The sequence below is a fragment of the Microtus oregoni genome, unplaced genomic scaffold (assembly GCF_018167655.1).
Source record: "Microtus oregoni isolate MIOR12 unplaced genomic scaffold, Mior012 000004F_ref0000308, whole genome shotgun sequence".
NCBI classification, from domain to species: domain Eukaryota; kingdom Metazoa; phylum Chordata; class Mammalia; order Rodentia; family Cricetidae; genus Microtus; species Microtus oregoni.
Window position 1 is genome coordinate 11,114,915 of NW_024543063.1, and position 16,433 is coordinate 11,131,347.

Here is a 16,433-nt window from a genome sequence, read left to right on the forward strand (position 1 = left end):
GATTGACAAGATTAATCCTCAAGACTGTATGCAACGATTTTCCTGCATTTGCCAAAGAATCAAGTGAAATTCAATGCACAGAACAGGTCTCAGGGATCCATCATACAGAACAGACTCAGAGCGAAACCCATCAAAAATCAATAGTTTGAAAGCAGATGCCCACAGCCTATCTTGCTCCCTGGGCTTCCTTACTTGACTGGCCGGTGACTGAGGTAGATTCCTCCGAGCATCTGGGTCCATCATCAGGATTATCTCTGGTAAGGTCTGCACGAAGGAAAGAAAGAAAAGTCCCCTTAAGCATCTTAGTGTAGTTGAACTTTCTTTGGACCTCCAGCTCCCAAATAATGACACAGAGACTTCTTATTAATAATAAAAGCTTGGCCTTAGCTTAGGCTTGTTCCCAACTAGCTCTTAAAACTTAAACTAACCCGTTTATATAAATCTACACTCTGCCACATGGCTCATTGCCTCTCCCCAGTACAGTACATTTTACTTCCTTTCTATCTGGCTGGCAAATCCCCACCTCTCAGATTCTTCCCTGAGTGCCCATCTGAAGTCCTGCCTATCCTCTCCTGCCTAGCTATTGGCCATTCAGCTCTTATTAAACCAATCAAAAGTTGCCTGAGGCAGGTGAGGTAAAAGAGAGACACATCTTCACCCAGTGTGATCAAATACGCCACATCGTCTTAGGGGTGACAGCAGGCACACACAGCAGGGAACACCAGAGTCTGAACATTGATTAGGAAGACTCAAGCAGTTAACTCAATGCTGCGCGCTGTTCTTTGCAAGGCTATTAGTTCAAGGCTGAACCAACAACTGAGCGAACTGTCATAGAGGTGGTCTTTCCTAGCAACTGACAAGCATCTTGTCTGTACCCTCATTCTGGTTCTCACTTCCCCACACCCTCACCTACCTCTTTTTCACTCCTACTTTGCTCCTTAGCTTTCTTCTTGGCTCTGTTCATCCTCCTGTTCTTCATCAGTACCCAGCGATGAACCTCTTGGTCCTTGGTACGCTTCCCTGCCCATGTCTTCTTACACGTATTTTGGTTCCCTGACATTTTTTCTCTCTTCTTAACTCCTACCAACCCTCCCTCCACCTGCCTTCTCTTAATTTAGAAAGGAAAGCCTGGCCTCACCATTTATTAGCCTCCATTTCTCATTTCTGCCTTTAATTTTCCCCACCTCCTTCTGCTAAGGTGGAGGTTGGCTTTAGTGGGCCTCTTTCCCTTCCTGCCTCCGCCTGGCTATCTGCACTGCCCCAAAGGACCCTGATGACTTGTCTAAGCCTCTTGCCTGGGAACCTGTAGCAATTCTGTCAGTCCTCCTTACCTATTACCTCAGAGGCCTGATTGTGGTCGGTCCTTGAATGGGTCTGATGTTCATCATCCAAAAAAAATGAAGAATTTTCTTGCTTTATATTTTTCATAGGCACAGAACAGGGGCTAGTGTGGATCCCATGGCTGGGAATCGCTGCTCCTGGTCCAAATTACAATGAATAAGTTATTTTCAGGGACTGAGGAGTCAGTTCAGGCCGTAAAGTGCTGTGCGAGCATAAGTTCAATTCCCAGGATCCACGTAAAAATGATCCCTAAAGTGGCATCCGTTTGCAATCCCAGCACTCTGGAGATGGAGACAGGTGGGTCCCAGGGCATCACTGGCCAGACAGGCAGTCTAGACTAGTCAGCGAGGTCCAGGACAAAAATAAGAAGTACATGATAACTACAAAGTACACCACAACCAGAGGCTGACCTCTGGCCTCAGCACACATATGCACACATGCAGACCAATACACGTGTATGCACACAAACATAAACATATACACTCAAAGAATTTTCATTTAACTCCCTAGAAGATCTTTTCGAATACATGATTAACCCTCTCCCCCCAATCTCCCTTCCACTGTGCTCTTCCCTTCCCTTCTACTCAATGAATCCTTGGAGAGGTAGTTGATTTTGATATTGTAAAAATAAAAATTAACTAGGCAAGGCTGTACACACTTGAGATCCTGGCACTTTGAATGCTAAGATGGGAGGAATGGTAAGTTCAAGGGCAACCTAGGCTACATAGCAAGACTCTCTTTCAAAAAATAAATAAAGAAAAAAAATAAAATTTTAACTGCAGATTAACATTCATATATAAAAGTGGCGTTGAAATGATTGCGAAGAGAAACTATCACTTAGATTAAAAAAAAAAAAGCAGATGACCAACACCCCAGAGGTCTCTGGGTCACTCATTCCACCGTACTGAACATCATTCTTTTTTGTTGTTGTTTTTTCGAGACAGGGTTTCTCTGTAGCTTTGGAGCCTGTCCTGGAACTTAACTCTTGTAGACCAGGTTGGCCTTGAACTCACAGAGATAGGCCTGCCTCTGCCTCCCGAGTACTGGGATTAAAGGTGTGCACCGCCACTGCCCGAATGTCATTCCTAAAGTTAACTATCATCTCCAGTTTCTTTTTTTTAAAAAATATTTTTTAATATTTATTTATTATGTATACAATATTCTGTCTGTATGTATGTCTGCAGAAAAGATACTCTTGCTGAAACCCGGGATCGAACCAGGGACCTTTAGATCTTCAGTCTAACGCTCTCCCAACTGAGCTATTTCAGCAGTTTCAAGATCTTGTTTTTTTTACTACTTATGTAATCAGCATAAAATAAATTATAACCATGTTATCTTTTTTCCCAAAGAAGTCAAATACTCCCAGATTTATATATGAATGTATGTGTGTACATCTAAGTAATACATGTGTTTGTGAGAGTCTTTTGCATTATTATTTTTGTTGTTATAGAAATATCCTGACTAATACGGGCAGTAATGGCACACACCTTTAATCCCTGCGTGTTGGGAGGCAAAGGCAGGTTGTTCTCTGAGTTCAATGTCAGTTTAGCCTACAGAGAGAGTTCCAGGACAGCCATGGCTACACAGAGAAACCCTGTCTCAAAAAACCAGAAAAAAAAAAAAGGAAAAACGAAACATACTGATTTGCTCTGTTTTAATTATTTGGCTTTTAAGATAAACAGTGCTGGGAGCATTGGTTCTTATTTGGGTTTTGAGTCATTTGCTTTCAGACAGGGTTGCATTGTAGCCCAGACTTGTAAAAACGGAGAAAACTGGTTTGAAAGCAATCCAGTAATTGTCCCCCAACCCAGCCCTCCCTCTCATCAGACTGAACATCTGTATGTGTGGAAATACCTAATGCCTAAGGGAACCAGGTGAGTGGTGACCCCAGCACCTAGATCAGGCAAGAAAATAAGAAAAGATGCATTGAGGTTGGCAGAGAGCAACTTTAAACAGTCTCTAACCCCAGACAATACAGCATGGAGAGAGATGCCTTCCAGGTAAAGGCAGCAAAGAAAAACCAAGAACCAAGTTTGACTTTGGACCTCAATGCTGGTGCTGCCTCAGTGAACTTAGTACTAAGCAGGCCCCTATGAGGTCCAAGCCAGTACCTGTGACATGAGTCTCCAAGCCTGCCACCCCATATAGTCCTAGGCTCTTGACCAATGGCTTGCCTCAAAATCTAGACCTATTTCCTTTGTAAAGGAATAGGGAAAGAAGAGCCTTGAAGATATAACAGAAAGCTTTCCAAATGTATAGAAAGTTGTAAATGTCCAGGTAGAAGACAGAAGGTATCCAGTTTGACTTAAGACAAGTCACAACAAATGAGGTTGAATTCATAATTAAAAATCATATGTTTATGAAAAAAGACCCAGATAAGATGTCTTGCTAAACTAAAAGTCAGAATTTAAATTTCAATTATAACTAAACACCATATGCAGGAACTCAGCCAGCATCCATATCCCATAGTGAAAAACTTTCCCTTTCTTTATAAAAGGATACCCAACCTCAATGTTCCTATGGATATGGACTATGGATAACCATGGGACCACGAGGGTGCCCAGCACCATGGTTAAGGAACAAAAAACTCAAATGAGATGTCACCTCACACTGGTTAGAATGGCCATCACCAAAAAGACAAGCAAGAGGAAGTGTTGGTGTTGTCATAGAGAAATGGAGACCCTGTATGTGTGAGAGAGGTGTAAGTGCCTACAGCCATTAGGATAAAACAGTATGGAATTTCCTCAAAAACAACTGCAAACAGACCCATCATGTGATTAGACAGTGCTCTCTACTGCACACAGAACTCGGGGGATTAAAATCAGTCTGTTAACGAGACGCCTGCACCTGTTACAGCTGGACAAGCTCCACGTATGGAGTCAGCGTGAACAGCTGCCAGCATCTGGAGGGAATGTGGTGTTCACACAGGAGAGACTCCCAGACAGTCTTAAAATGAAGGAGACCGCATCAGCGGAGACAACATGGATGAGCAAGAACACAGCATGAAGCAAGCCAGGCCCGAAAGAGCTAGAGCTACACGATTTCACGTTAGGTGGCACGGGAAAGGGTCCGACTCAGAGGGCGTAAAGTAGGAGGGAGGAGGGGGGCTGAGGCCATGGTGGAAATAAAATTTCGGTCAGGAAGAATAAGTTCAAGATGTCCATTATACAACACAGTAAGACTAACAATATATTGAGTTCTCAAGAAATTGCTGAGGTCATACATTTTAAATATTCTTCCCACGAAAATATATGTGAGGTAACAGACATACCTTGACGCAGCCACTTCAGAGGGCATATGTAAAACAGCACACTGCCTCTGAGATGATGTGCTTGTGTGTGGGTGTATGTGTGTGCGTGCGTGCATGCGTGCGTGTGTGTGTGTGTGTGTAGCGCTAGAACTGGACCAACGACCTCACACATGCTAGACAAGCATTCCACCACTGAGTTACACTCACAAACACAAATATACATTATACTTTTTTCAATAGTCAAGTTTGAAAATGGTTAAGATTTTTTAAACAAACCAAACAAAGCTCTGCCAAGCACATACAGACCACCTGACAAACAAAGCCAGGAAGGTAAACAATAGTTACTTTCGTTGCTGCAGGGCAATGGGATGTGAGGCTCCAGGCCTGCATCTCTGTCACTCAGTTGGACTTTTAGTTCACAGGAATCTGAAGAAGAAAGGCCACAGGTGAGATCCCACAGAGCCTTGCTCTTTCTCAGTTTCCACCTTCATCCCTCACCCTGATCTCATCTCTCGTTCCTACTTCTAGCCCCATCTGCACATGTGGCCACCCCATCCTGGGAGGTATTTGTACTTCGTGAATCCATAGCCAACCCCTCTGACTCTTGTTTCTTAACTTTTCTTTTCCCTAGTAAGACTTTTCCATCTCTTTCCCTCTGGGGTTTCTTTTTCAACAACCGCCTCCAGGTCTCAACAGTGCATCAAGAGTTCTCTTTGCTTCTTTGTGCCTGAGCAGTTTTCTTCTTGTATCAGACACCAGCGCTTTCCTCTGCTCCCTCCCAGAGCTTGGCCCTTCATGCTCATATTCAGTCCATCTTACCCTCCGGCTCAGAACCTGGGCCTGGCGGTCTGGTTGCTTGGGGCCATTGCAGTCCATCAATGTCGTCGCCGGTGGTATCTTCTTTCACGTCTACTACTTCATAGAGGTCTTCTGAGAGTCCGTTTTCAGATAAACTCACAACTGAAACAGATTTTGTTTTGTAACTATTTTATTTGCCCATCACATTAGGATCCAATAGGAAGAGAGAGGTCTCTCTAAGCCTCGAAGACTGAGAGACAGAGAGGATGGAGAACTGGGGGAGGGACTGAAGGAACATAGCGGGTAATGACAGGGTGATTAGGGTTGGAGCAGGGTTGGGCTGCAGCAGGGATGTGGAGCCATGGAGGGTGGTGCTGCTGCATCGGCTGCCAAACTGAGAACCAAGATAGGGATGGAGGAAGCCTGGGCTTTGCTGTCTTTATTCTCTAAACGCTTTTGCAAATGCCTCTCTTGTCAGAAATTCTGCAGGAAGCTGGCTGGAAAGGGAACTTGTCAAGAAAGAAAGCAGGGACCTGAGGCCGGAGGTAAGGGTCTGGGTAGGGAAAGAGTCCCAGAGCAAACAAATTCAGGGCTGACGTCCTCTCTTCCATTACAGAAAACCTCCCTTGCCCGTGGTGGATTCTGTCTGTCCTGCCCACTCTATTCCACCAACATCAATGGTATGTGAACGAATAATACAATATACAGTACCGTTTCATGGTTTTCATCTAATTCTTTGTCCACAAAGTTAAATTAGAGAAAATAATTGAAAAGTTAATTATAGAAGACTTAACATGCAATGTGGACCTGGGTGCATTTTATGTCACAATCCATAGTGGTTAGACCCCATGCTTTTTACAGCCATGGGCGCGAGTACAGTCCTAGCCCCATTTGTGTCCATCACAGCCAGTGTCTCGGCTGGGTCAGACTAATGGACACATACATTGGTGTCTAATTGTTCACCCTGTGGTCCATCTGGGTGGTGGGTTGATAATTCTGTGTCTTCATCCATCCCTGTCAATGGTATTGTTTGGATGTCATTACCAGATAGGGTTGTTCCAGACCACACAGACTCACCAAGAATTCACCTGTTTCTCTTGCATCCCTCCTCCCCCTGCATCTGGTCCCTCTACTCATCCCTAACCACAATCCCACCCTCTCAGGGCTTCTTATTCCCACACTGTGCACCTGCAGAAGAACAATAAACAATACAGACTCATATATTGCTATAGTCTCAAATATTAAAATTTTGAATGAAAGATTTTAAGATATATAACAATTATTTCAGAGATAACCCTGGAAAGAGATGTCACAGTGGTCAAGAGCACTTGCTGCTCATGTGAAGGACCTGGGTATGGTTATCAGGACCCACATAATGGCTAACAACTGTTTGTAAATTCAGTTTCAGGGAATCTGACACTTACTTCTGGCTGCCTCTTGAGGGCATCAGGGACATACATGGCATATATATATATACATATATATGTATATATTGGCATATATACATATGTATACATATACATATATACACATATATACACATATATGTATATATATATACATATATATGTGTGTGTGTGTGTGTGTGTGTATCACCCATAGAGATAAAACAAAAATAAGTAAATCTTTGAAAGCATTTTAAAATGAAGTGTTAATTTAAAAAAAATCTCTTCTTAAATGACATATCCCACCTGAAATCTACACAGTACCCCTTCAAAGTGCCAGAGAGGTGTTTGCAAAGATGAGTCACGGAATAAAAAAATAAATACTATTGCATACATACCACTGTGAATCTGAGGGATGGAGAATTGGCGATTCTCAGTTTGGGTTCCCTGGGTACTTCTCCAGCCTGAGGAATAATGGATTTCATAGTGAGTATCCATGTTAGACATCCTGAGAGAAGAAATCCCATTTATGCAGTGTGAGAAGCTTAGATTCTGGAAGCAGGTACAATTGACACTGATGACTGAATAAGTAACAACAACAAGAAACAAGTGACATACAACAGAGATGAAGTACCAAACACGAGTATTGACGCTCTTCATGGCATCACTTGACGTACATCTGGAGCCTGGACCACTGTTACATCCCTTTTATAGGAGATGACTCCAGGGCCCAGAGAGGATAGATAACTTGTCTGGGATCACAGAGGCAGAATTTGAACCCAGACATTCCTAATCTGCCAGGACCTTGACACATAATTGAATCTTAACACTTAGTTGGGTAAAAGATTAGATCCCATGAAATGAACTTTTTACCTTTTGAAAAATGTAATAATACATTATCATTTTAAAGTCATTCAGAAGATAATTGTAAGAATACCTGTATTAATATATTAGAAAAGGCTATAATATTCTTACTCATAATCATTATTATATTGATAGTTGTTTATAACTGTAATTTAATTATAAGTTCTGTTTATAAGCATGATAGTATAATATTATAATCAATGCCTTGAATTTAGAATATTCTAAATAAGCAATAGTTTAAATTTCTATTATATTAAGGAAGGACAGTGGTCTAATTAAAATACCAAAGGCATCCAGGCCATAGTACTGTAGACCTTTAATCCCAGTAATAAGAAGGTAGAGGCAGGTGGATCTCTGAGTTCTAAGCCAGCCTTGTCTACAGAACGAATTCCAGGACAGCCAAGGGCTACAGGGAGAAACCTTCTCTCAGAAAATCAAATTTAATCAAATTAAATCAATCAATCAAACAATCATTACATCAATACATCAAAGCTTTCTCCCCCAGTGGGTCTATCTTCCCTGGAGAGGGGCTCTCAACCTGTTACCCTGGTATCAAGTAGAGGTATCATTTGGGAGATCCCGTTGTGTCATGATTGTATGAGCTGAACGCAAAGGGGAAAATTCACTGCCTCCTTGATGTTCATGTTCATCATTCCTTTCTAACCCCAATGGACAGAGGATCTGGGCATGTAGGCCATGTCTAGTCAGTCAAGCAAGCCACAGACAGAGAGGTGTGAATTCAAGAATACGGGTGACATATTCAGGAGACAAAACTTTCCTAGTCAAACCTGAGGACCAAGACACTGATATTTAAACCCTGAACTTGGAAAAACTACAGATGCAGAAAATGTTGTGGACATCAGAAACATGAGGAAAGAACACCCGTGTGAGGTGTGTGTGCTGGTTTTGTTTTGTCAGCGAAACAAGATAGGATCGTGTTGAGACAAATTTCTCCATTGGATTGGCCTGTAGATAAATCTGCAGGGACATTTTCTTGACTGATGATTGACATAACACCACTGGAAGGTGTCACCCCTGTATGGGTGGTCCTCAGATATAAGAATGCAAGCCGAGCAAGCCATGGGAGCAAGCCAGTAAGCAGAGTTCCTTCATGACCTCTACTTCAGTCCCTGCCTCAAGTTCCTATCCTGATGTCCCTTCCTGGTGGACTATAAACTGTAAGATGAAGTAAAACCCCCCCCCCCCATTGCTTTAGGTCATGGGGTTTTATCACAGCAACAGAAAGCAAACGAGTTCACATGGGAGGAAACAGCAATGTTAACAGAGTCAACGAGAACAGACCATCAGATGAGGAGGGACCTGAGGGTGACCAGGTCAGGCTTTCTTGAGAGCAGCTGTCACCAGGTCCTAAGGAAGAAAAATCAGATGTTTGTTGTGATACAAAGGCTGAAGAAGCCCATGAAGCATCAATCCAGAGCCCATCTGGAGCTGAGAAACTCTCCATGATTCTTGAGGTCAGACTCAGGTCATGAGAATAGGTTGTAAGGGTCAGCTCTGACTGAGAAAGCACTGCCTGGGTCACTCTAGCACCTGGTGGTGATCTGTCTTCACATCCATGTTTATAGCATGCCTGCACGTGTCCCCAGAGCTTTCCTTTCCAGTGACCTTACCTGAGTTTCTAGCAGTCTCTGGACCACATCTCTTCACAAAATGGCCTCCCCGTATATATCAGATGGCTCGTCCCTGCTGGCTTCTCATGAGGACTCAGGAACAGCCTGTCTCCATTCCCTCCCATGTCTGCTATTCCTTCCTGTATTTTTCCTCTCTATTTCCCCTACTTCTGTTTCATGTTTTCCACGAGATTAGCAGTACACAGTCAAGAACACAGACTCTGCCTCCTTAGTGCCTGGATTCTTGCTTTTCATATGACCCTGTGAACACTCCACACACAGTCTCTCTCAAGACTAACTTCCTCACCTATAAACTGGGCATCTGAATGATACCAATACTTTATACCAGCTGGGGTAGAGGGAAACCCGTGTTTGATGCTAACCAAAGGAAGAAATTAGCAACATGGATCCTTCTGCCATTGTGTTATTCTTTCTGCTCTCATTCATCCCCTTCCCTCTTCCTTTCTCTGTCTCAAAGAATCCGATTGCCCTTCCCACACCTCTACCACTCTCTTGCTGTGCGTATTCCTTTATCTATCTTTCTCTGCAATATTGTTGCTCTCAAACAACATTTCTCATGTTTGAATCCATCTCTTCTACCATCAAGTGTGACAATGTGACATAAGAAGAAATGGTAGTTTTGGTCTTCATCCCCAGTTTCTGGCCAGAGCTCCTCCAATTCTGGGTGAGTTCCAAGTGATTAAGGTGAAAAGAGAGTCAGTCTACCCTTGAGCATAGCCGGCCTTCCTCAGTAACACTGCAGTGCACATTATAGAAATAAAGTTTGGAAAGCCCTTAGGATTGGAGGGCTGGTTGCCAGGGGAACAAAACATGACAGCGTGGGAACCTTGACCTTCAAGGTGAGAAGGCCTAGAAGTTGACTTGATCACATGGCTACTGATTTTATTCATCATGCCTATATGATGGAAATTTTATTAAAGATCCTAAGAGACTCTGTTTAGAGGGATTGGGGCTGGCAAACTCCATAGTGCAGGAAGGGTGGTGTGCCCCTGGAAGACAATAGAGTGTTGTGTTCTCTCCCCACTATTCCTTGGGGTGTCCCTCTCCCATGTGGTTATTGTTTGTGTGCGTAAGTGTGCAGAGAACAGAGGATGACCTAGGGCCTTGGGTGTCATTTTTCCGGTGGCATCAACCTCTTTTGTAGAGATGGAGTCTCTCACTGGACTAAACCTTATCAATTTTTCTGAGCATTGTTCTCAAGGGAGCTGTCCATCTCTGCCTCCCTGGTACTAGGATTACAGCTCCTGCCCCTGTGTCTTGAGTTGTTTTTCTACACGAGTTTAGGGGATCAAACTCAAGCCCTGTGCTTGTATGTACTTTGACACCTGAGTCATCTCCCCACCTCCCCTCACCCTAGCTGACTATTTTTGAGGTATGAGTTTTCTAATGAATTGTAAGTTAACATTCCCCTGAGGTTCACGAGCTATGCTAACAGTTCTATAGCCTGAGGGGCTACGGCAACCTCTGATCTATGTTCACTTGAGCAGAAGCACAGGTCACATCCCAGCATTTGTAACCAGCCTCTGAAGTAGAGAGGCCCTGAACATTTTATCTGAATTTAATTACATCATAAGACACCTTGCTGGCGTCTAGAGAGTTGGTTGGTGTGAGAAACCTCACTCATTACACATCTGGTGTCAGAGACCAGTGCATGTATGGGCAGGACAAAACAGGACATCACACTTATAGAGCATTTCCTCTTTGATGTCACCATGGACCACATTGCTTCACCTTTCACAGTTCCATATTGGTCAACTCCTTCAGAGGCTTTTCTAAATCACAATTATTTCTGAGTAGTCAGTCTCTTAAAATCTGTCTACTAACACTGGGTTCAGGTTCCTTCATCATGGGTATCAGGCTGCCTGTCTGCTGCCATGGTTGCTCTGCCAGTATCCTCCATCCCACTAGAGGCTGGTTAGCTTGGATCTCAAGTGCCTCCTCCTTCCATGACTCATGCTCTAGAGATTTCCCCCTCAGAATGGCACTACTGGGTGTTGCTTTTACCTTTAATAGGCAGAGCTGAGCTGAAGGAAGTTATATCACTGGAGGTGTATCCTTGAAGGACACAGGCATATCCACTCCTTCCTTGTTTCCAGGTCACCATGAAGTAAACAGCCTTGCTTCTCCCAATCCCTTCCTTTGGTGTCATGCCCACCATAACAAATGAGGTCAAACCATCTGGGCTGAAGTTCCTAACATCATGAACTGAAATTAATTGACTTCTCAAGTATCTCTTTTGTTTTTTGAGGGAGTTTTGTTATGTACAATTGGTTGTTCTCAAACTCAATCTTTCTGCTTCAGAATTCGAGTGCGCAGCTTCTCCTGGGTAATTTGTCCTGGTGCAGGAAAGGTAACACTAGGTTCATACCCACTCTCATTACTGCTTTCTGTTTTTCCCCAAGTCACATTCTGCTAAGGATCACCTTTACTTGCTGGTCTCTGTGGCAATAAGAACCTCTCTCGAGGTATAGTTACCTTGTTCAACACTGAGCTGTGAGTTCCGGTCTCTTCTATCAATTTCTTCGGACCAAAATTCGTTCTGTGGTAAAACTGAAGTGGGAGGGAGAGGGAAGAAGAGGAGAAAGCCATTAGAGATCCTTAGCTGGAACAAGGGGCAATATTTCTGTATTACACATTTAGGAACTTTCAGTCTTGCCATCACTTCATATTTAATGTGTCCAACATCACAAAGTTCACCCAGCATGTCCTGGGATAGAGAAGACTCCCACAGGGGAGATTTTATGCTTCCCATACAAAAAGGAGACACTCAAGGTCAAGATTAAAAAAGTAGAAGACACATTTTCTGCTGTGTTCCTATTCCAGTATTCACAGGGCAGGGAAGGTAGACATCAACACAGAAAAAAAAAAGAAGCTGAACATGGCTTCCAGTCTGTCACAACTGTAAGAAGAAAGGGGATCTTTCTTGGATGGAAGGTCTTGGATATGGCACATACCAAAGGGAACTTGATAATGGGCAGGCTTGAAAGACGGACAAGATGGGGTTGAAGAACTGGCTCATACTTGTTGATTTCTATGAGCATGTGGTGCTAAGCTAAGATGGATCCTGCAACCCAGAGCAGAGCTGTCACTCAAGGTGGGGGGTAGTGAACCTGATGGACTCCTATGTACAATATTATAAGGGTTCCACTGAAGAGACACAGCAGGGCTGACCTACTAGGACTGAGTTCCTCCTGTACTCTTCTCCATAGCCTGATGCTCATGGGGCTCTCATACCTAAATACCCAGCCTAGCAGACCTCGGGCGGATGTGCACTGTAGCCATTAGATATAAGAGTTGTGATGATACATAACATGTCAGGTTTTAAATTGCTATAGCTCAGATTGTGCAACACTGTATATGATACATGGTAGATGTTTAATATTTGGTTATTGAGGGGAAATAAGGACTGTGATCTTCAAGGGTGATAGTAAGCCCAATTACCATTTTTAAATCTTTTAAAAATGCGTTCCAAATCAGGGTATGCCTTCATATTTTGCTTACAGAACAATAACCCTAGAGCCTCCAGGTCATGTTTCTCTTCCAGTTCTTTCAAGACTTTGTAGACCACTTTTTGTACAGGGATCAGGTTTCCATGGGATTCTTGAAAATCCTTTAAAGATATTTAATGGAGAAAATTTAAGTGCAGACTTCCAGGTCACAGAAGAACCCTAGGAAACAATTATAGTTAGTGTAGCTCAGTCCGCAACAGACATATCTTCTACTGAAAAGTTTTATATTTGCATTGGCTACTTCATGAAACAAGTACATATTTTCTCTGTGAAAATACTAACTAGTGACTTTGAGCTCCAACCATTATTTCTATGACATGTAAGAAGAACCACTTTCTGTAACAAAGGAACACTAGGGCTAAGGGTTAACAATGGGGCTGGTGAGATGGTTCAGTGGGTTACAGGCACTTGTCACCAATCCTGATGGTCTGAGCTCAGTCACTGGGATTCAGATGATGAAAGTGGAGAACCAACTAGCCACAGGCTGGCCTCTGACTTCTACACGTGCAGAGCAGCAGGCTCATACACACATGTACACACAATACAAACATACACATACTTACAGGTAAATAAGTAATGAATGCATTTTTTAGAATGGAGAGATTAAAGATATGGTTCATTTTGAGAGTACTTGCTGCTCTTGCATAGAACCCTAGTTCGGTTCCCTGAGTCCACACAATACCTCACAAACACCTGTAACTCAAAAACAAGGGATTTGGTGCTCTTTTATGGGACACAAATGGTATGCACACATATACACAAGCAAAATACTTGTACACATAAAAATAAAAATAAAATAGGTGCATTCTTAAAAAACAACAACAAAAACCAGTTAGCTAACATGGCAGGTGGCCAATGCTGTTCTGTTAATCTGACACCACCTTTCCTCCTGTAGGAAACTAGGTGTCCATTCCCTCTGACTGTGAACTCTACTGGAGGGCCAAATATTCATAAAGCAAAAAAAAAAAAATTAAAGGATCTGAAGAGATGATTCAGTGGTTGAATGTAATTGTTGCTCCTGCAGAGGTCTTGGGTTCGATTCCCAGCCCTGTCATGGTGTTCACAACCACCTGTAACTCCAGTGTCTGGGGATCTGGAACTCTCCCCTGCCATCCAGAGGCACCAGGAATACTGGTGGTGCATAGGCACACATGCAGAGAAAACACTTGATACATAAAATAAAAATGAATAGGTTCAAAAAATTGCTCCAAAAGAGACTCTATAGGTATTATGTTCTCAGAGGTAGGGTTTTAATATAGATGTCTATTAAAATAAAATGTGCTCACTGAAATATCCTTTAAGTCAGTTCATTAAAATAATTCAATAGTAAATTAAAATCACTTTGAGTTTTCGTTTATTTTGTTAGTTCCGTTTAGTTTTAATCGCATAACTCACATGGTGTGAAATGCATAAGACATTGCCCATCATTGGAGAACCCCTGTTCTGCTCTGGCTTGTCTTCAACAATACTCACCCTGATTCCAGAAGGGACCATGAAACACCTTCCCCTCAGATAGAAGCAGGAACATTTCCTTAGTCCTCTGCTTCTCCTCCCCTTCATACAATGAGAGAACACTTCCAGAAATATTTACATGATGCATGTCACTCCCCGGAAAGACAGATTTTAAACCTGAGTTCAGAATTCTGATGCACAATTCATGAATTTATTATTGCAACTAATATCTGTACAAAGTGCTATGACAATGTTGTCAAAAATCCTTTGTCAAAAATTGGGTCTAGGGTCTGTAGAGCTGGCTCATGGTTAAGAGCATGTGCTGCTCTTACAGAGGACCCAGGATGATTCCCAGCACCCACATCAGGTGACTCACAACTGCCTGTATCTCCTGTTCCAGGGAATTTGGAGATCTTTACCAGACTCTGTAGGCACCAGCACCTATGTGAACACACACAAACACACACACACACACACACACACACACACACACACACACACACACACCACGAGCAGAGAGATGAGAACTTTGTTTTAAAAATAACTCCATCATTTTTTATTTTTTTTTAAAGTCCAATCTTAAATTAAACTGCCAGTCATCCAGTTTGGTTCAAGATAGCAAAGTGTAACTTAATTTGGAGGTTTTTTTTTTTTTTTTTTTTTTTCTGGGCCAGGATGTAAGAAACTTCACTTACGTCATACTGTTTATCGCTGATGACATTGTTGTCACGGAGGACCTCTAGAAAAGGAAATAAATCTTTTATTGCATCTGAAATGTCCAATTTAAGTATTCTGAAGAGCCGGAATATAGATTCTGTGTTCTCGTGTCCTGTGGACATCCTAGAAGGAAATACAATGGGGAAATGCTTATCAGGACTTGGACTACATGCTTGTGGAAATGAAAGACTAAAGAACTAACAGACATTAGATAGGTGGTCTTGAGTTAATCTCAATAAATAAAATGAGTTAACTCCACTAAATTTCCACATTCTGTGTTCAAGTGAGAGAGAACCTGCCTTGTTATATAAGATGGAGAGAGATGGACAAAGACTCCCAGCATCAACGTCTGACTTCTACACACATGTGCACATTCATACATGTGCATCTGCACACATAAGCCCTCCCACATGTGAATGTTTTTACATACATGCATGTATACTGCACATCCACACACATACAAAAATAAAGTGAAACATAATGTTAATTATGATTCAAAAATTCCACTACTATGTGTTCTCTTACATGTGAAAAGGAATGTTCTCACCAGCTTATATGCAAATATTTCTAGTAGCATTATTGAGAGCAAAACTGCAGAACAGTTGAAATATACTTTTGTTGGAAAGTTGAAAAATAAACCTGAACAAGCCATACAATGAAATATTATTCCTCAATAAAAGGAAAAAATGCTAATACATTCTGTGAGTGAATAGATCTCAAAAATATTTTTTCTTAATAAAGGAAGCCAAACACAGAAGGCCATATAATGGATAATTCCATATCTATAAAATGCCCAGAAATTCTCCATAGAGAAAGATGTATGTGTGGTTGCATGGACTAAGGAGACCAAGATTGGACTTTCCACAGCTGTGAGGGGTTCTTCTGGGGATGGGTAAGGCCTAAGTTCCAAACTTGGACTGTGCTGCTGGTTGCATGGCTCTGTAAAAAGTCATTGGAATGTATATTAAAATAGTAAATCATATTGCAAGTAAACTATACTCAATAAACTGTCAAAAATGTGAAAATGGATATCCAAAAAGATGAACAGATCGTTAAAGGTGACAGGCTGCATTTTCTCCCCTCTGGAGCATGGGAAAAGGCAGATATTGTGAATAACAAACACACATTGTGTCATAGCTGGTTTGGGTTTTAAAATTTTGTTTGTTTTGTTTTTTGTCAAGTTAACACAAGCTAATTATCTGAAAAGAGGAACCTCAATTGAAAAAGAGAATGCCTCCTTCTGTACTGCCTGTAGGCAAGTTTAAAGGGAATTTTCTTGATTGGTGATTGATGTGGGAGGGCTCAGTTTACTGTGGGCATTGTCAGCCCTGGACAGCTGGTCCTCTGGTATATAAGAAAGCAAATGGATCCAGCCAGTAAGTAGTGTTATTCCATAGTTTCTGCTCAGATTCCTGCCTCCAGGTTCCTGCTCTGACTTCCTTTGGTGATGGACTGTGATTTGAAT

At 42.2% G+C, this 16,433-nt stretch overlaps 1 protein-coding gene and 1 non-coding gene across 6 annotated transcripts in view; both read right to left on the reverse strand.

Moving 5' to 3' along the window:
- The window catches only part of LOC121447209 (nuclear autoantigen Sp-100-like), a 73,557-nt gene that overhangs the window by 34,941 nt on the left and 22,183 nt on the right, over positions 1-16,433 (reverse strand). For all 5 annotated transcript variants that reach the window (XM_041650335.1, XM_041650338.1, XM_041650337.1 and 2 more), the window contains exons 2-10: positions 14,947-15,091; positions 12,732-12,900; positions 11,766-11,840; positions 8,941-9,006; positions 7,173-7,238; positions 5,411-5,551; positions 4,937-5,017; positions 1,332-1,478; positions 193-264 (exon numbers count right to left, since the gene is read on the reverse strand). In XM_041650335.1, coding sequence (XP_041506269.1) covers positions 193-264; positions 1,332-1,478; positions 4,937-5,017; positions 5,411-5,551; positions 7,173-7,238; positions 8,941-9,006; positions 11,766-11,840; positions 12,732-12,900; positions 14,947-15,090 — 961 coding nt within the window. In that variant the 5' untranslated portion in view covers position 15,091. The remainder of the gene's footprint in view (positions 1-192; positions 265-1,331; positions 1,479-4,936; positions 5,018-5,410; positions 5,552-7,172; positions 7,239-8,940; positions 9,007-11,765; positions 11,841-12,731; positions 12,901-14,946; positions 15,092-16,433) is intronic.
- Trnaf-gaa lies at positions 2,538-2,610 on the reverse strand. Its single transcript has one exon. It is a non-coding gene; the product is annotated as a tRNA-Phe (tRNA).